The following is a 21242-nucleotide window of genomic DNA, read 5'->3' as shown; positions in this document are numbered from 1 at the left end:
TTTCCTATATAATTTAAGCAATTGAGGGATGCCTGGGTGGCTGAATGGCTGAATGGTTGAGGCTTTACCTCAGGGTATGATCGCAGGGTCTGGGGATTGAATCGCCCACATTGGGCTCCCTGCAGGGAGCCTGCTTCTCCCTCTGCCTGTGTCTCTGCCACTCTCTCTGTGTCTCTCATGAATAAATAAATAAAATCTTAAAAAAATTTAAGCAGTTGAGTAAAGAACTTTTCCTGAATCTGTTGGGTTTTAAATGCCTTTAGCTCAAAATAATCGTTATGCCAAAGAGACATATATCGGGGTAGCAAAATCTGTTCCCCTCCAATAGCATGGTCTGATATTCAGCTTGGGCTCAGAAAGGAGATCTGACCACCTTGTAAAGAGAGGTGGCAAGCGGAACCATAAGGGACTTTGTCCTTGAGGGGTTTTGTGAGCCTTTGGGATTCAAGCATCTCTGGGTTTTTGTGAGTATGAAAAAGCAGCACCCTGGACAGTAGCTGTGAGGCCTCAGATATCACTAGAGCAGGTAAAGCAGATCACAAGCACATTTGCTCCTCAGCACAGTCGGGCCACTTCCTGAGGACTCCCAGAAGTAACAGGAAGAGACTTTGATGAGGAGCCTGAGGTCCTGTGCTAGCAAATGGGGGCTAACTATCCAGGGACAGGTCACCCGTATCACAATGGATTCGTTTGTTCCGAAAGACAAGGAGGCCTATGCCATTGGTGGTCCACACAACGTACAAAGTACTTCTTATTTAAGTAAACTCATGACAACATACAGTTCAACCTATTCTTCAGATACAGCGTGCTAACAGCAGTGTCTCCTGAAACAACAGCTGAACCTGTTGTAGATTGTGGAGTTTATGCAAACCTAAGTTTTGTGTGAGCTCACAGGGTGTTTTTGATGTGGTCCTCATCTTTGTTCATGTGAGTCCCCTGGTCAGTGCTTTTCCCCCCACCCTCTCACCCACAGTGAAATCTGACACAATATTATATATAAAATAAATCAAAGCAGAGCAGATCCGAGAAAGGCAAGATTCAGCCCAGAACCTTACGCATGTTGGCCCAGAGGCGCCTTTGCTTTGAATTTGAGAGGATTTGGAGGAGAATTTTCCTTGAATTTATTTTTACTTTTGTTTCTGTTTGTATAGTTTCAGCTACTCAGATGAGATTGGGTTTTATTTTTTGAGATTGGGTTTTAAATTCCTTTTGCAGGATCCCTGGGTGGCGCAGCGGTTTAGCGCCTGCCTTTGGCCCAGGGCGCGATCCTGGAGACCCGGGATCGAATCCCACATCGGGCTCCCGATGCTTGGAGCCTGCTTCTCCCTCTGCCTGTGTCTCTGCCTCTCTCTCTCTCTCTCTCTGCGTGTGACTATCATAAATAAAAAATAAATAAATAAATTCCTTTTGCTATTCATCTGTTAGGTGGGGTCATGGTTCACTCTAAAATATCAGAAATGGAGCGTTTCCCCAGTTCCCGCCCATTCTGAGTAGAATAAGGATTTCCAACGCAAAGCTCTCCTTGTCAGATGGAGATGGAACTCTGCACCTTTTGTTTCTTATACGACAATGACTTTATTCTTTTTAAAAGATTGTATTTAGGGGATCCCTGGGTGGCTCAGCGGTTTAGCGCCACCTTCGGCCCAGGGCGTGATCCTGGAGTCCTGGGAAGGAGTCCCACATCGGCTCCCTGTGTGGAGCCTGCTTCTCCCTCTGCCTGGGTCTCCGCCTCTCTCTGTGTGTACAAGATTGTATTTATTTATTCATGAGAGACACACAGAGAGAGGCGGAGACCCAGGCAGAGGGAGAAGCATGCTCCACGCAGGGAGCCCGATGCAGGACTCGATCCGAGACCCCAGGACCATGATCTGAGCCAAAGGTAGATGCTCAACCACTGAGCCACCCAGGTGCCCCTGGGACAATGACTTTAGAATAATAAAATTTCCAAATATACAGGTGGAAGTCTAAAGAAGCCCATCTACCATTATAGCTCTTTGTATACTGGCTTCACTATTCCTTTGAGACTGAGAATTTCTTAGGAAAAAGAAATTTCCTCACTTATTCTTGTATTCCTTGCCTTTCTTCACACAGAGCAGGTGTTCTGAAAAGTTTTGCTAAATTGAATTAGAAAAAGAGAACAGAGGGCATTCTAAAATTGAATTATAACATAACACACCTGCTTCTATGTGTGTAAGAAACAAATCTTTAATATTAGGATTCAGAATTTTTATTTTTGCTTGGGCATGTCTTCAGAATCAAATATAAACTTCCTAATTGTTGCTGTAAGACTGCAAATTGTTTTCTCCTTAGAAAAAGCTTTAAAGCCTCTACCTATGGAAAAAAAATTGTGCTGGCCGCATTCACACATGTTGCTATATTTATTTACTTTCCATTCCCTTGTCAATAGCATTATTTTTATTTATTTATCACAATTTTAAAATTTCATTTATTCATAGTTTAAAATATTTAACACAAGGCACATCTGTCCTCAGAGTGTCCCCTCAGGTCAGTATTTTAACCTCTTGTTACAGATGAGAAAGCTGAAACTCTGACAGGGGAAGGGTCCCAAGGCTACATAGCAGAACAGGAGGTAGGCCACATTTTGACTCCAGGTACCATGGCTTTCTTCCACTCAACAGTTTCATTTTCTTTTTTTTTTTTTTTTTAACAGTTTCATTTTCTTTCCTCCCTACACTTTATGACCCTTCTCAACTTCAGCATTCTTATCTCTTGAGTTATTAACCGCTTTCACCCTGCCAATCTCAAAAGAACTCTCTCCCTAGTTTTCCTTTTTATTGTTCAAAGTGATGCTTGCCCTGGAGATTCATGGATGGTTGGGGTGTTGGGATGGAGAGGCTGTAAAGGGTTGAGATTTACTCATCTGCAAATTGGAGAAATTCTGAATTGTAGGGGGGAGTGCTTTGTAGTGAAACTACATGTTTTGTGTAATGTTATTAATTGCCTTTAATTACCTTTTCCTCCTGCCTGCCTCTTTCCAAAGTTGTTTTTAATAAATAAGCATGACCAAATGGGTTATTTGATTTTATTTATTTTTTTTAATTTTTGTTTATTTATGATAGTCACGGAGAGAGAGAGAGGCAGAGACACAGGCAGAGGGAGAAGCAGGCTCCATGCACCGGGAGCCCGACGTGGGATTCGATCCCGGGTCTCCAGGATCGCGCCCTGGGCCAAAGGCAGGCGCCAAACCGCTGCGCCACCCAGGGATCCCCCAAATGGGTTATTTGAATCTGTATTTACCATTGCCATACTCTGAACAGTGGTATCATGAATGCCAGGGTGTTGTGCATGGGTGCCAAAGGTCCAGTCCTTTACAATTTCTGTATGTACCTGCTTTAGTCCTTTGGTGTTTAGAAGGTACTTTCTGAACCACCAGCATCACAATCTCCTTGGAACTTGTCAGAAATCAGATTAGCAGGCCCTACAAGGGGCCTATTGAATCAGAGACTGTGATTCAACCTTACATTAAAGTTCAAGGTAGTCAGGGCGGGGTCGTTTTTGCAGTAATCTTGGTCTGTTTTCTTGGGATCTTACCTTTGCTTTGCTTAAAACATCTGCACACACACACACATCTGAAATTAATTCTTGATCGTTTTGGTGAGGTCATTCTAATGCGTGCGATATTCCACAGGGATCTTTCTAGCTGCCTCTGGGAAATGCCATTCAAATAGCTAAATCTGCTTCTTCTGGTTCTGCTGAAAGCCTTCGATCCGTTTTTCTTTGAAGGCAAGAACCATGTTTTGCTGTTGTTTTAAAGATTTTGTTTATTTATTCATGAGACACAGGGGGGGGGAGGGGCAGAGGGAGAAGCAGGGGAGCCTGCTGCGGGACAGCCCGAGCCAAGGGCAGATGGATGCTCAGCACTGAGCCACCCGGGCGCCCAAGGCCCGGGCCTCATTTACCTCTGTGCCCGCGCAGTTTCTTGCATGGAGATGCTCAAGAAGGTGAAAGCTCCATGACTTTTGGAGAAATCGCTGAATGAACGAATGCACAGAAGAGGAGGCGTCTAGGCCGACCCCCGCCCCGTGCACGGGGACCGCCGCCTATCCACAAACCCTCCTTGGGTTAGCTTGTAGCTGCTCGACGGGAAGACGGTGTCGATGCATCCTCGCCGCAGGATCCCGCAGACCAGGGACGGGAGGAGCGGAGGGAAAATGAACGGCTGATCCCCCCCCCCCCCGCGCCGCCCCCTCCCCGTGGTTCCCGCGGCCCGGGAACCCGCGCTCTGCGGCGGCCGCGCCAGCGCAGCCTGCAAGGCCCGAGCCCGAGCCCGAGCGCCGCCGCGGCGTTTCCCCGCCCAGCCGCGTGCACCGGCCCAGCGACCAGGGACCCGGGGCGGCCGACGAGCTCCCGGGCACCCGGGGCCGCGCAGCCTGCCGCGAGAGCCCCGCTCGGGGCCATCTAGACGCGCGCCAGGGCGGGAACAATGCGGTGAACAGCTACCGCCTGCCCCCGCCCCCTCCCCCTGCCCCTGCCCGTCTTTTTTTTTTTTTCCTTTTTTTTTTTTTTTTTTTTCCTCCCCGCCAGCGGAACGCAGGCGCTGGCCCCCTCGGCGGCCGCGGGGGGGAGCAGAGAGGAACGGACCGACGTCCCGGCGGTTGCCTGGCAACGCCCGCTGCGGCAGCGCCGGCGGCACAGGGCGCGGAGAGGCGGCCGCGAGCGGGAGCCCCGAGCCGGCCTGTCCCCGCGGCCCGGCGGGCTAGGGCCGGGGCGATGCTGCAGGAGGAGTCGGACCTGTCTCTCGTGATCGCGCAGATAGTGCAGAAGCTCAAGGGCTCCACTCTGTACGCTCAGCTGGAACGGCAGGCCTGGGTGAGTGCGGCCGGGCGGGGCGGGGCGGCGGGGCGGGGTGCGGGGCGCGGGGTGCGGGGTGCGGGGGTGCGGGCGGCCCCCCCGCCCCGGCCTCCCCGCCGCGCTCCTCGGCCTCGCGCCGGCGGTCCTGGCTTTTCCGGGGAGGGTGCGGCGCCGCGCGCGTCTGCAGGCCGGAGGCTCCGAGGCCCTCCCCGGGCGCCGAGGCTGCGAGCTGCTGGAGCCCCGGCGGCCACGGGCTTGGGCCGCGCCCTGCCCCGCCCCTCCGGGCCTCGTCCTCTCGGTGGCTTCGGACCCCCAGCTGCCTTTTTTCTTTTTCTTTTCTTTGCCCTCCGAGCCCCCTGCAGAGACGTCTTCCTCATTCTCTCCATCCCGTTCCGGCGTATCCTCTGATGTGCTCGGGCCCTTGGATGCCGAGGTCGACCAGGAGGCCCTCGCCGTCCCGTGTGCGAACGTCCCAGAGAGGGGGTCGCGCAGGGACGCGACTGTGTCTGGTTTCGGTCACTTGGCTCAGTGCCCTTGGGCGGTCTCACTGGTTCGGTTCCTTTGTTAACGGCTGAGTAATATTTCGTGTTTGGATGTGCCGCGGCCTGGTCATCCGCCGCTGCGCTGGTTGCTGGGCATTTTCGGCTGCGGTCATGGGTGGTCTCCCACTGCAGAGCCCACGAATGCAGCGGGCATATGCATTTTGTTTGCATATATGGTTTTTTTTTTAAAGATTTTATTTATTTATTCATGAGAGAGAGAGAGAGGCAGAGACACAGGCAGAGGGAGAAGCAGGCCCCATGCAGGGAGCCCTATGCGGGACTCGATCCCGGGTCTCCAGGATCACGCCCTGGGCCAAAGGCAGACGCTAAGCCGCTGAGCCCCCCAGGGATCCCGGGCATATACATTTTGATAGAGGTTTTTGCTTGCACGTTTGTTTTCTCTTGGGCAAATAATCTAGGAGCGGAATTGCTGAGTTGCAGCATAAGTGTATGTTTCGTTCTATGAGAACCTGCTGGACTTTTCCAGCGTATGATTCTGCATTTTTTTTTCTTTTTCGTTTTTTAAAGATTATATCTATTTATTCATGAGAGAGGCAGAGGCAGGAGAAGGGGGAGAAGCAGGTGCCTCGCGGGGAGCCTGATGCGGGGACTCGATCCCGGGACCCTGGGGTCACAACCTGAGCCAAGGCAGACGCTCCACCGCTGAGCCCCACAGGTGCCCCGATTCTGCATTTTCGCCAGCAGTTATGAGAGTTTCGGTTGCTCCACATCTTTGTTAGTACTTGATGTCAGTTTTTTTTTTTTTAACTTTATTTATTTATTCATGGGAGATAGGCGGAGACATAGGCAGAGGGAGAAGCAGGCTCCATGCAGGGAGCCCAATGTGGGACTGGATTCCAGGTCTCTAGGATCACACCTTAGGCCGAAGGTGACACTAAACCGCTGAGCCACCAGGGCTGCCCGATGTCAGTTTTTATTAATTAAAAGATTTTATTTATTTATTCATGAGCAATACAGAAAGAGAGCAGAGACACAGGCAGAGGGAGATGCAGGCTCCATGCAGGGAGCCTGATGTGGGACTGGACCCCAGGACCCCAGGATCATGACCTAAACCCAAGGCAGACCCTCAGCCACTCAGCCACTCAGGCTCCCCTAGTTAACTTCATATATTAATTACATTCCTCTGGTAGGAGCATAATGATATCCCATCATGGCTTTGATTACATTTTCTTTTTGACTAATGATACCAGGCATCTTACCATAGGTTAATATCTTCTTTGATCAAGTAGTTTGTGTAAATATTTTGCCTATTAAAAAAATTGTGTTTGTTCTCCTATAGTTGGATTGTAAGGACTCTTTATATATGACAGAAATCTTTGATCAGATACACATCTTGCAAATATTTTCTGCCAGTCTGAGGCTTATCTTTCCATTTCCTTAACTGGGTCTTTCAAAGAGCAAACTTTTTTATTTTGATGACAATTTTTAAAAATCAGTTTCTTCTTTTATGATTTGTGTTTTTTTTTGCCCTACCTGTGAAGCTGTGTCTAATCCAGAGCCTCAAAAATTTTCTCCTATGTTTGGTTCCAGAAGTTTTATAGTTGTAGCTTTTACATTTAGATCTGCGATCCATTTTGTGTCAGTATTTTTGATATAGATTGATAGATGTCCAATACCTCGCTTATTTCCAGTACCTGTTGATTGACATACCTATCTATCCTTTCTCCACTAATTGCATTGGCACCTTTGTTGAAAACTGATTTAGGACACACACACACACACAAACACACACGACTATTTCTGAGTCTTTGTCCTGTTCCACTGATCTATTTGTTTTTATTTTTGTAAACTTACAGTAAGTGTTGAAGTCAGATAGTTAGTTTCCCAACTTTGTTCCTCTTTTTCAAAATTGTTTTGGCTATTCTAGAGCCTTTACTTTTCTCTATAAAGCTTAGAGTCATCTTGTAAATTACTACAAAGAGTTTGCTGGGATTTCGATTGGGATTATATTGAATATGTAGGCCAATTTTGGGAGAATTGATATGTAAACAATATTGAGTAGTCTGCCTATGATATTTTACCTCTATTTCTATTTATTTTTTCTCAACAGTGTTTGATAGTTCAGTATACGAATCTTGCACATACTTTGTTTAGATTTTCCCTTAAATACTTATTTTTTGATGCTATTATAAATGCCAATTTTGTTCTTATTTCATTTTCCAGTTGTTTTTTGTTAGTATGCAGAAATATAATTGATTTTCGTATATTTACCTTGTATCCTGTGATCTCACTAAACTTACTTATAAGTTATAGTAGCACATTTTGTAGATTGCATAGGATTTTCCAAGTACATATGTCCTACGTGAATAAAGACGGTTTTACTTTTTCCTTCCAATTTGTATTCCTTTCCTTTCCTTTTGCCTTGTTGCACTGGCTAGTACCTCCACTGCAGTGGTGTATAGATGTATTCTGTTAGGTTGAGGAAACTCTCTTTTATTCCTCATTTTTTGAGAGTTTTATTATGAATGGATGTTGAATTTTGTTAGATACTTTCCTTGTATCCGTAGAGATGCTCATGTGATTTTTTTCTTTTTTAAATGTGTTGATATGGCAAATGATACTGACTGGTTTTGAATGTTGAACCAATTTTGCATTCCTGAGATAAATTCCACATTGTTTTGATACATCATCCTTTATATATATATATAATGTTTCTTGATCTGCTAGTATTTTGTTGAAGATTTTGTGAATATTTTCATGAAGAAAATTGGCTTGTAGTTTTTTTTTTTTTAAGATTTTATTTATTCATAGAGACACACAGAGAGAGAGAGAGAGAGAGAGAGAGAGAGAGGCTGAGACACAGGCAGAGGGAGAAGCAGGCTCCATGCAGGGAGCCTGACACAGGACCTGATCCCGGGTCTCCAGGATCATGCCCTGGACTGAAGGCTGCGCTAAACCGCTGAGCCACCCGGGCTACCCAGCTCATAGTTTTATTTTCACATCTTTGTCTAATTTTGTTATCCGGTAATGCTGACCTCATAAATTGGGTTGGTAAGTGTTCCCTCTTTCCTATTTTCTGGAAGAATTTGTATAGAATTAACATTATTTTTTTCTTACCTATTTGGTAGAATTCCCAGTAAGGTCACTGGGACCTGGCGTTTTCTAGGTATGAACATATTCTGTATTAAAAACTTAAGTAAAAAATATATGCAGGGCTCTTCAGGTTATTTATCTTGTTGAATGTTCCATGTACATTTGAAAAGAATGAGCATTCTGCTCTTGATATTCTACAAATGTCGACTGGGTCAGGTAGACTGCAGTTTTGTTCAAGGGAGTGTGGAGGCGTCCCGCATATGGAAACTTCAGTCAGTGTAGTTGGGGATCAAGCTGGGCTTGAGTTTTATTACCGTCATTAGCTTCATTGTCCCACAGGCTTCAAATTTGGTGGGCTGCTGTAACTTTGTGCTTAGGAAGGGCCCCGGACTACTGGAAGGTTTTTCTCAGTGTTAGTTCTGCATCCTGTGCTTTCATTGGCCTCTGCTTGCCTGTGCCACAGGCAGGTCTCTCTCCACGCTCTGCTCTTGCCCTCAGAAGTTGGAATGTCATTGTTACTCAGTCCTAAGCTCATGCTAGGCACGGGCATTCTCTGTTCTACGGGTCCTGTCTCAGTCCATGTGCCTTGGGAGTAGGTCTTTCTCAGTGTTCTTTCCTCTTCTCCCCTTGGCAACCAAACTGTCTTGTGGCTGATAATGGGTGTAGGAGATTCCGGACCTTTGCTAGTGCTGGCTCACCTCTGCTTTGTACTGGTGTAGGATCCTGGACCCAGGGGAGGTTTTTTTTTTTTAAACCTTCCCATGAGGAAGATCATTTTTGCATCTATCTCACCCTAGAAACAATTAATTATTGCCTTGTCTTCAGAATGAAATGTTTTCTGAGCTTTCCCTCAGGGGTTTAAGGCCTTTTCCTCAAATGAATGGAAAGTTTAGGCAAGATAGCATGGTTTTTTTATGCCTGTCCTGGCGTGGCAGCTTGTCTCCTCTTGTGCACCTGTGCCACAAAAGGAGGCTTTCTGCAGTTCTTTGCACCCATTCTTTTGGATGGGCGCCTGTTAGAGATCCATGGAAAGAGCATGAAAGTAGTATAAATTCTTGTGTTTTGAGCTTCTAGTTATTCTAAAGTTATTTCTTCCTGAGATACCTGGAAGAATTTTCCAATAAAGTCCGTGTCTTAGATTTTCTTTTGGCAAGGTTTTGTTTGTTTGTCTTTAAACTAGCAGACTTTTAATTTTTCAGGATAGTTTTAGGCTTACAGCAAAATTGAGCAGAAGATACAGAGTTCCGATATATTCCCTTGCACACAATTTTCCCTATTATTAACATCTGGTATTAGTGTGGTACTTTTTACAATTGGTGAGCCAAAATTGATACATAATTATTAAATAAAATCCATAGTTTACATCAGGATTCACTTTTTGTGTTGTACATTTCTAATGGTTTTGACAGATGTATAATGTCATATATTCAGTATTTCTGTTCCTTATAGAATAGTTGCACTGCCCCCCAAATCCTCTGTGCCTTATCTACTCATCCCTCCCTCTTTTCCTCCCAAGCGCCTGGCAACCAAAGACTTTTCTCTCTATGGTTTCACCTTGAAGAATGTCATATATATAGTTGGACTCATGCAGTATGTAGTAGCATTTTCTTTTTCTTTTTTTTTTTTTTTAAGATTTTATTTATTTATTCATGACAGACACAGAACGAGAGAGAGAGAGAGAGAGAGAGAGAGAGAGGCAGACATAGGCAGAGGGAGAAGCAGGCTCCATGTAGGGAGCCTGACGTGGGACTCGACCCTGGGTCTCCAGGATCACGCCCCATTAATCCTCCGTTAATGTAATGGTTACATGTTTTTTTGTTGGTCTTTAAATAGTTACCCTAGAGGTTATAATTAATAGTCTAATATTAATATAGCCTCATATAAATTATCACATTTACTATTTCCCTGTTATCTAATGCTAGAACTTAGAACACTTTACTCATTAATGTCTTTTTCCTTTTGTTATTTTTGCCATGCCTTTTATGTGTAGTTTAAATCCCTCAAGACATGGCTATTATTGTTTTGTAGCGTCAATATTCAGTCTGTATTTACTCATTTTTAACTACATTTTTATCCTTTCTTGCTCATTTACTTCTGTTTCTATATTTACTTCAGGATTATTTTTCTTCCACAATAAGAACTCTTTTTAGTATTTTTTTTAAGTGCAAGTTTCCTAGGATGAATTCCCCAGTTTTATTTGTCTGATTATGTGTTTATTTCATCTTCATTTTTGAAGGATTTTTTTTATACATTTCAAAGTTGGCAATAATTTTTTTCAGCACATTGAGACACTTTATTGCCTTTTGGCATCTTTGTTTTCTGTTATGAAATCAGCCATTAGTCTTTTTGTTGTCCACTGAATGTATGCCCCCCCACTTTTACCTTGTCTGCTTTTAACATTTCTTTCTTTTTTTAAATTTTATTTATTTATTTATTTAATTTATTTATTTTTAAAGATTTTATTTATTTATTCATGAGACACACACACACACACACACACACAGAGAGAGAGAGAGAGAGAGAGGCAGAGACACAGGCAGAGGGAGAGCAGGCTCCATGCAGGGAGCCCAATGTGCGACTCAGTCCCAGATCCTGGGATCACGCCCTGAGCTGAAGGCAGGCACCCAACTGCTGAGCCACCCAGGCATCCTTTAACACATCTTTCTGTCTTTGGTGTTTAGTAGTTTTGTTAAGATGTGCTTTGGTGTGTTTTTGTTAGTTGTTTGTTTTATTTATTATTTGTTTGTATTATTGTTGTTATTTGTATTATTATTATTTAATTTATCCTGATTTGAGTTTGTGGGGCTTCTTAAATCTGGAGTTGATACCTTTTACCAGTTTTGGAAAATTCTTGGCCATTGTTTGTTCCAGTATTTTTTGTTGTTGTCGTTCCAGTATTTTTTTCTGCCACATTTTTCTCTCTCCTCTCTTTCTGAGACTCCAATTTATAGACTGAATCCCATATATCTCCAATACTCCTTTTCTGTGTTTTCCATTATTTTTTTTCTCTGCATCAATGTAGATATTTCTTTTGACCTTCCAATTCACTAATCCTGTTTTAGGCTATTTCCTATCTCTTGGTAAATCCACGTATTACACTATTCACATAGTGTACTTTTCAATTCAAAAATTTCCAGATGGTTCTTTTTAATTGATTTAATTCTTGGATAAAATTATCTGCTTTTCATCTATTTTGTCCATTTATTTGTCTTTTTCAAAAAACATAACACGTCATTATTTTAAAGTCCTTGTTAGTTAATACCAATATCTGGATCACATGTAGATCTGTGTCTTTGCTGTTATTTGTTCTCTTAGCTTTTGTTTATCTGATTTTTGCTATCAGCATGACTAGTAAATTTTTATTTGATGCTAGACATTGTGTATGAAAAACTGTAAAGCCTCTAGGTGATATCTTACTTTATGGAGGGGTTCCCTCTTCACTGAGAAGATAAGTCTTTTGACAGGTCACTATAATCCAGTTAGGGAATGTTCTGGATTGAGGCTGAGTTTAGCCTCTTAAGCTCAATTTTCCTTTGGTTCTTTCCTGGCTCTCCAGGGTTTTCAACTAAGAATTTGATGTATTCTAGAGGTCCTTTTTGTTTTGGGTCCCACACTCTTATGTTTTTCTTGTCAGACTTCTTAAAACAAGAACTTTTTACAGGTTTCCTGCTTAGACTTTTAGCTTTCCACTCCACAGAATCCTAGTATTCAGAGAATTTCTTGAGGACAAAACCAGTCAAGTGCTTAAGACCTCCAAGTCTCTGCCAAAGCTCTCCTATTTCTCTGTCTACTTTTTGTAGCCCTACTTTGTGCTGGGTTTGTATTGATTCTCTGCCTCTTCCTGTGCTCAGAATAATGATCCCAGGGAAGACATGGCTATAGAAACCAGTTCATCTCTCAAGACTTTTCCCTTTCTGTTACTGTAGTTTTTGTTCTCTCAGCAACTCTCTTCTACCTTCAGATAGTTGATTTTTTTTTCTCCTTGGCTCTACTTGTTTTTCTATGCAGAGGTGCTGATCAGCCACCAGGTCCTCCATCAACCTGGAAATGTTAGTCCCATTTTGTGAGGACTGAAGAAGATAATATGCCTGGCACATTTTAAGTGCTCAGTAAAATGGAAGCCTGAGTATTCCTTAAAAGTCCAAACAAGATTGCTTAGACCCCTCAAGGCTTCTTATGGCCCTTAGAAAAATGGTCAAGATCCTTGATCATGGCTATGAAGCTTGGTGATACGTACTGTTCTTCAGTCTATGTCTACTTTTTCAGCCAAGACCATTTAAGCTTTGTAAGTCTTCCATAACCTCCCAGTTTAGTGGCCCGTAGTACCTGGAATTTCTTTCTTTCTTTTTTTTTAAAAAATAATATTTATCATACCTGTATTTATTTTTTAAACATTTGCTTTGTCCATTAAAGTATAAGTTTCATGAAGGCAGGAAAGGAGTATGTCTTCTTGTTCTGCTGTATTCTACACCTAGCAAATAAAAGATTAAACACCTATGAATAATATAACCTTCTTTGGAGATTACTGCCCTGAGGAATTATTTTTGTTGCTTTCTATTTTGAACTACACTCACATTAATAAATATGATTGTTTATTTGATTATTCAACAGTATTTATTGAGCATTTAGTGTATGTCGGGCACAACTCTACTCCCAGGGGAAACAATTGTGAATAAAATAAAGTTCTGCCATCATTGACAGATGATAGCATCACAAATAAATATAGGCCCACAATCCCTTACCTAAAACCTGGGGGCCAGGTATGTTTTGGAATTCAGATTTTTTTTTCAAGTTTTAGAAGGGTAATTCAGGCATTTTCTGTTATTTAATATCCCTACCATGGTCTTGTAGCACCTTGTATTTATACAAATTAATATTTCTGCAACAAAATGTAAGAATTTTCACACTAAGTGCGATAAATAATGACTATAAATAGTCTCATGTCAATTCAGGTCAGATCAGATTTTGCTGCCAAATGAGTTCAAGTCAGGACCATTATGCCATGAGTTCAATTATGAAAAAACTTTGATGTTCAAGGCTTTTCAGGCCTTGGAATTTCAAATAAAGGATAATGTATCTGCAGTATAACATCAGTTAATTGCTTTGATATAATAAAAAATAGGGCAAGGGAAAAGAAAGAAAAATAAGCAGGGTAAGGAGATGGAGATGGTTACCTGGGAACTCAACATATATTTGGCTGGTTCTCAAGATACATGGAGTGAAAGATCTATAATATTATAGATTGATACTTGAATGAAATTATAGATCTTCTAATATTAATACAACCTTGAACTTGAAAAAATATGTTAACAACTTTGCCTTAGCTTATATCTACTACTGCAGTCATTGAGTAGAAGTAAGCTAACTCTTAAAAGGCAACTCTACAATCAGTTTTTTTGTTTGTTTGTATTTGTTTTTCTTTTAGATTTTATTTATTTGAGAGAGAAAGAGCATGAGCAGGGGGAGGGGCAGAAGGAGAAGCGACTCCGCACTAAGCAAGGGCCTGATGCAGGGCTTGATCCCAGGACCTGAGATCATGACCTGAGCCAAAGGCAGAAGCTTAACTGACTGAGCCACCCAGGAAGCCCCTCAACAATCAATTTTAATAACATACTTTTAAGCAACTAGCTACTTATTTGTTACATTCCCTTACAACTTTAATCCTGAGGGCAGTTTCATGCTACCAGCATTTTCCTGTGCTGTCCTCATTTTGTCTTGAGTATATTCTGAAAGTGCTAGAGCAGTGTTGGTTCAACTTAATTTGAAGAATAAAATCACATAGAATATGTCAAAGACAAATATAAATTATTTTTAGACTATTGCCCCATCATTAGCACTTCTTTTTTAATATTTTAATTAAACTGTATTTTAATATATATCCTTTTGTGTTTTTTAAAGACTTTTATTTATTTTTGCAAGGGAGAAAGAGGGAGAGAAAGAGAGAAAAAACAAGAGTGGGGTGGGGCAGAGAGAAGCAGGCTTCCTGCTGAGCAAGGAGCCCCATGCAGGACTTGATAGTAGAACCTTGGGATCATGACCTGAAACAAAGGCAGACACTTGACTGACTGAGCCACCAGGTGCCCTAATATATCCTTTTGTAGATTGAAGTTTAATTATCAAGATCCTCATGTAATAACATGGAATTTTGTGTTTCTGGAAAGGGTGGTGTTTTTTGATTTCTAAGTTTTCTTGAGTTACTTTGTTATGAAGTCAACCTGCATCGTAAAATTGAATTTGCTCACTCATCCTCTAGACACTAGAGTGATAACCAAATCCAAATTTGATGTTTAGCACCAAGATCAACATTGTTATTTTGTATCATTCATTATTTGTATTTAAAATGGATGTTGTGTAAAAACCTCAAATGTCATTTCCATTCCATTAAGTGTTTAATAAGCCTTGTTGTTCAGATTGTTATTATAAATAATAGAATTGTGAAAGGAAGGAACCTGAAAGAAGATATGCTTTGGAGAGAGAAAGAATAATATAATTGATAAGATGTTGTTATAAGTCTAGAACCCCAGAGCATCTCAGTGCTAGTTGTCTCTTACAAAAAAATTTATGAAATTGTATTTAAAATAGTTTTCTATTCATCATTATCAAAAATATATACATGTAGAGATAATTTAGAGATAATAAAAAGAAGAAACTGACCTTCATTTATCATTTATTTTAAAGAAATGAAAATTTAATGAATTTAGATAAATTTTAATGAAATATATTTTCTGTAAGACATATAACATTTATTGTTTTTTTTTAAAGATATCATTTATTGGAGCACCTGCCTGGCTCAGTCAAGCTTCTATCTTTGATTCAAACAAAATAAAATCTTAAGATTTTATCTATGTATTTGAGAGACAGAGTGTGAGAGCACAAACAGAGGGAGCAGCAGAGGGAGGGTGAGAAGCAGGCTTCCCCCTTGAGGAGGGAGCCCAATGCAGAGCTTGATCCCAGGACACTGGAATCATGACCCGAGCCAAAGACAGACGCTTGACCCACTGAGCCACCCAGACTCCCCAGAACATACATTGGTATTGAAAGGCCTGTGCCATGAATGGAGCTTACCATCTTCTGTCTTTTTTTTTCCTCTAGGGTAGGATTTGGTGTATATATAGTTAAGCTGCGGGTTGGACTACTGCAGTTGATATATAAATTAATAATTCAGGGACTCTGGTTGTATTTGGTGTGAACCAAGGACTGATATCATTCTTACACATATCTGTCTTGGCTATTGTTGTGTTCTTCAATCCTGGAAAGTAAGATAATTGTGGAAGTGCCGAGAATACTGACTCCATCCTTGGCCCTTCATTATGTTCATGTTCATGATGACCTTTTTTGGAGCTATGTGTTCCTGGCTTCTTGGAAATTAAAACACATAACTTAGAAATGCCCATGAAGGCTAGAATGGGGGGAAGGCTTGCTTTGACTTCCCACGAATCCATTAAAGATAATTTAGTCTTTCTCCTTCCTGATGCACAGGTAGTGCCACAAGATCTAATGAAAGGTTAGCTGTTAGTTAGATGCATGCAAAGCCTTTGAGGTGCATGCAGACCCTTTGATCTCACTACAGTGCCCTCCTATATATCCTGTCACACTATACAATCTGTGGACTAAGGTCTAGACTTTGTGGAGAATAGCTATACAGCTCCTGAATTGTCATCTGCTGATCCACCCCTATCAGTAAGTTGCCTTGTAAAACTGTGTAAGTTGTATAGAGTTTCATTTTCTGGCCTCAAAGTGCCTTCTCTCTCTCTTTCATTGATTGATTTGGTATCAATTTTTTAATTTGCATTTTAGTTAATTGACATATAGTGTAATATTGGTTTCAAGAGTAGAGTGATTCATCACTTACATATAACACCCACTGCTCATCACAAGTGACACCCTCTAACTGATTGCCCATTTGGCCCATCCCCCATCAGACTCCCTTCTAGTAATCCTCAGTTTGTTCTTTAAAGTTAAAAGTCTCTTACAGTTTGTCTTCCTTTCTCTCTCTCTTTTTTTTCCCATCCCCTATGTTCCTCTATTTTGTTTCTTAAATTCCACATAGGAATGAAATCATGTTATTTGTCTTTTTCTGACTTATTTTTCTTAGCATAATACGCTCTAGTTTCATTCACATCATTGTAAATGGCAAGATTTCATTCTTTTTTTTTTTTTTTTTGATTTCATTCTTTTTGATGGCTGAGTAATATTCCATCTCTCACTCTCTCACGCACACACCCACCCACACACACACACACACACACACACACACACACACACTACTTCTTTATCTATTGATCAGTCAATGAACATTTGGACTCTCCATAATTTGGTTATTGTTGATAATGCTTCTATAAACATTGGGGTGCATGTGCCCTTTAGAATCAATATATTTATATCCCTTGGTTAAATACTTAGTAATGCAATTGCTGGATTGTAGGGTAGTTTTATTTTTAACTCTTTGAGGAACCTCCATACTGTTTTCCAGAGTGGTTGCACCATTAAAGTGCCTTCTCAATTTGGGAATACTTTACTGTCTCTCCCCCACCTTCTTACAACTATGTAGAAATGAATGATTGTATATAGCATTTAAAAATAAGAAACCGGGATCCCTGGGTGGCGCAGCGGTTTGGCGCCTGCCTTTGGCCCAGGGCGCGATCCTGGAGACCCGGGATCGAATCCCACGTCGAGCTCCCGGTGCATGGAGCCTGCTTCTCCCTCTGCCTGTGTCTCTGCCTCTCTCTCTCTGTGTGTGACTATCATAAATAAATACGAAAAAAAATAAAAAAATAAAAATAAAAAAAAAATAAAAATAAGAAACCTCTTTTCTCTATAGAATTTATATACTTGGGGAGAGAGAGTGAACATAAGTATTAAAATATGGATTTGCTTTCAGTAAGTAAGCATATCTCTTTGCATTTTATTTCAGCATGGAGTTGCTTAGAGGTCATGTCAGGTTTTTGAATTAGATAAGGCCAAGCTGAAACAAGGAAAAGATTGATTACTAAATGTGAACTGAAGACTGGCTCAGGCATAAAGTATATTATGAAAGGCTAAGAAGTAAAGATGTGAAATAAGGGAGATAAGACAGCCAGTGCTAGCAGAGAACTGGGTCAGCTTTGGGATGTCAGCAAAAGAAAACCAGTGAAGGATCTATCTTCAGGTGAGAGAAACCAGAGCAGGGCTTGAATTATACAACACAGATTGAGTATTAAGGCATGATCAGCTTGCACAGAGCCAAAACTTCCCATTTGTAACTAAAACTCATTCCTGGCTACAATGCATGTCCCCTGGGACTACTTAAATTACAGAAATAGATAAGGTCTACAGTTTCATAAAGAACCAAAAATATTAGGAAGGAATGGGAATACCCAATTCAGCATATTTTAATTGAGCCTCTTCTGTGGTGGTGATGGAAGATAGACAGAGTCCCAAACAGTGATGTTAATGAGAAGAATGTGTGTTGATGCAGGAAAGAGCATTTATTTATCATACTTATTCTTAGCTTTTTTCCCCCCAAGTTATCTCTATACCCAATGTGGGGCTCAAACTTAAGATCCCAGAATTAAGAGTCACATACTCTACTGAGTGAGCCAGCCAGGCACCCCAGCTTTTTCTGTCTCTCAATACATTGTGAGTTCCTCAAGAGAGAGAGAGGGACAATCATGTCTTGTTTTTCTTTTTATATTCAGCAGCTGGCACATAGGAAGTGTTCAATTAATTATTGAAAGAAGAAAGAATGTAAATAAGTATACTTAAATAAGGCATATAAGTATACTTAAATAAGTATACTTTATAAGTATACTTTATAAGTATACTTAAATAAGGCATATACTAGGATATAAATATACTCAAAGGACACAGCTGGGGGTAGAGAAGGCTTGGCTAGCACTGAAGGTGGGAAGATTGGAGTGAATTCCCAATATAGGAACAGCAAGGAGGTTAAGCAGAAGATATCTGTTGTAGGTCACTTCTAGAGAGTGAAGGAGTTCAGAACAAGTCTCCCCAAAATGTGCCACTTCGGTATGTGGACTGTTTTGAGTTGAAGGCAATTGAGATCTTGCAGGCTCAAAAGAAACCTTTGCACTTAGCTACCTAGAGGATTCTAAACTGTGGTGTTTCCCAGAATAAGAATTATTACCAGAGATAAATTTTATCTGAGTGACCCGTCTGTATGGCAGGGCAAACATCTTATTATGGAACATCTGCTCTTCTTACTGCTCCGTGGATTACCTTCCTTCCTTTTGAAGCCCCGAATTTCTACTCCGTTCTTTAGCTTAGGATGGCATGTATATGTCCTTTTACCTTTCTATTTTCAACTTGTTATGTGTGTGGAATTCCCATGTGTATGAATTTAAATTTGGTTTTCTCCTATTAATCTGTTTCATGTCAATTTAATTCTTAGACCAGCTGAAAGAATCTTTGAAGGGTAGAGGAAAATGTTTCCTTCCCAACAAAAGATAAGATTATATAGGTTCAGAAGGACTAGGTTTTTGAAGATCATAAATGCCAGAATAATTTGCCTTATTCTGTAGGTTTTAAAGGGGTCATTGAGGTATTTTGAGGAGGCTGAAGACATGAAGGATTTTTTAAGGAATATTAATCTGGCACTGGTGAGTTCAGCAGATAGGAATAAGAGAGGCCATTCCAGCTTCATCTTCCACTTTATTCCTTCCTACATTCTCTTGGAACTTTTGCCTTTCCACAAAGTGATAATGCACAAGAACATCTGTATACCTTTGCTCAGTCTACTTAGCTTATACTCCTTTGCTCCCCTTTTCCAGTTCTTAAATTAGAGTTAATTGCCTGTCTTAATGGATGATACCTTTTTAAAATAAGGTTTTTTAAAAAAACATTTCTTTCTTACAGTGGCATTAGTTTTTTTTATTGAGTTTCTTGTCTGGACTAAAAATTCCAGAGAACAAGAGCAATCACCTTATGTTTCCCATGGGGTTTTTGCAGGTGTAAGTCTAAGGAATCTTCAGTGCAAATGGATTCATTTAGAACATGTTTATGAAGTACTCACTATGTGAAAGCTATTGTGCTGATTCTTGAGGTACAGCGATGAAAGACACTTAGATTCTGGAAAACTTGAATTCACCACTATGAACTTGATAGCTCCTCAATACTTAAAAGACTTTACTGGTGATATTTATGATGATGTTAAAGAATGTTACCTTTTGATATTGTTTAGTGAACGTGTCTAGTGCGTCACTTAATATATTCAAAATGATCAATGCATAATGTTATGAAGTCATGTATAGGTGGAATATTGATTCAAAGTGCAAAGCAGAGCATTACATGTTTATGTAATAAAAAAGTGAAAAGTTGACTGATGTTCAGATTCCATGTTGCAACTAATTTTTAGGAAACTACTGGTCAAATTTTGGTAGCTATCAAAGGAGAATAAGTATCTTAAAAGGATACCCTTTTCTAGTTATATGGCCTTCCCTTTTCCAGTTATATATCTGTGCAACACTGACCTTTCTCATATATTTCAATCAAAATAACATAGTGTCACAGATGGTATATTGCAGCAGATTGAAGAATCCAGCTGTCTTCAGTTAAGCCAAACATTAGAGATTTGTAGAAATGTAAGACAGTGCCACCTTTTCTCACAAATTTTTGTTTCTGAATATACAGTTCTTTTAAATAAAAATATTTAGGCTAATATATAATGGGTTTATGAGTTATTTTTAAATGAATTAATATTTTTATTGTAGTATGTTCACATTATTGTACAACCATCAATTACCATCAGTCTCTAGAACTTTCTCATCATCCCAAAATAGAACTTGGTACCCATTAAATACTAACTCTCCATTCCCACTTTTCCCATTGCCACTGGCAACCAGCATTCTACTTTCTGTCTCTATGAATTGGACTGTTCTAAGTACCTCATTAATGTGAAGTTACATAGTATTTGTCTTTTTGTGTCAGACTTATTTCACCTAGCATAATGTTCTTAAGGTTCAGCCATGCTCTAGCTGTGTGAAGATTTTCTTCCTTCTTTTTTTTTTTTTGATTTTCTTCTTAAGTACTGAGTAATATTTCCTTGTGTATACATATCACAGTTTGCTTATCCATTCATTTGTGTATGCTTGGGTTGCTTCTACATTTTAGTTATTGTGAGTAATGCTGCTGTGAACATGAATGTACAAATATGTGTTCAAGTATGTACCCAGGATTGAAATTGCTGGATCATGCAGTAATACAGTTTCTGAATTTTTGAGGAAATTCCATACTAATAAAAAAAAATAGGTTTTTTTTTCTGTTTTAGTTTATAATACTGTAAATATCATTAGATGTAATCCACATAAAAAAAGGACTCTTAGATCCTCAATTTTTAGGAGAGCAAGGGTCCCCAGGGCTAAAAGTTTGATAATCAATGGTCTAGTGAAATGAATGAAGTAGAGAGATCAGTTAGGAAGTTACTACAATAGTGGACATGTTGGATTGGACTTTGCTCATAGAAGAATGGGTAGGATGGTAAGACGAGTCTGTCATATGAAGAGAATTTGGAGAATCTGGAAATATTTGCGACCTTGAAAAAAGAAGCTTTTAGGGAAGATTCAATAGCTTTCTTAGACTATTTGAAGGTCTTTTAGAGAAAAGGAATTAGGCTTATTTTTTGTGGCATTTTGTGTGTGAGTGTGTGTGTGTGTGTGTGTGTGTGTGTGTGTGTGATGGTGGCAGATGGTAAGAGGAATCAATTTTAGCTCATAATAAAGAATTTTCTAATGTAACAATTCAAATATAGAATTGGCTAAGGTAGAGATGTAGTGAGTTTCTAAACTAGAAAGCTAGTTTAGAGTTTATTTTATTTTATTTTATTTTATTGTATGTTTC

At 40.5% G+C, this 21242-nt stretch overlaps 1 protein-coding gene across 2 annotated transcripts in view; it reads left to right on the top strand.

The window, feature by feature from the left end:
- Positions 1 to 4591: 4591 nt before the first annotated feature.
- TBC1D19 (TBC1 domain family member 19) overlaps positions 4592 to 21242 on the top strand; it is a 141168-nt gene continuing 124517 nt past the window's right edge. Inside the window, exon 1 of one of the 2 annotated variants that reach the window (XM_041752578.1) lies at positions 4592 to 4830. In XM_041752578.1, the coding sequence (XP_041608512.1) occupies positions 4732 to 4830 (99 nt within the window). In that variant the 5' untranslated portion in view covers positions 4592 to 4731. The remainder of the gene's footprint in view (positions 4831 to 21242) is intronic. The other variant, XM_041752581.1, reaches the window with a different exon arrangement.

The sequence above is a fragment of the Vulpes lagopus genome, chromosome 4, assembly GCF_018345385.1.
Source record: "Vulpes lagopus strain Blue_001 chromosome 4, ASM1834538v1, whole genome shotgun sequence".
In the NCBI taxonomy this organism is placed as follows: Eukaryota; Metazoa; Chordata; class Mammalia; order Carnivora; family Canidae; genus Vulpes; species Vulpes lagopus.
This window is presented reverse-complemented; position numbering and strand designations above follow the sequence as displayed.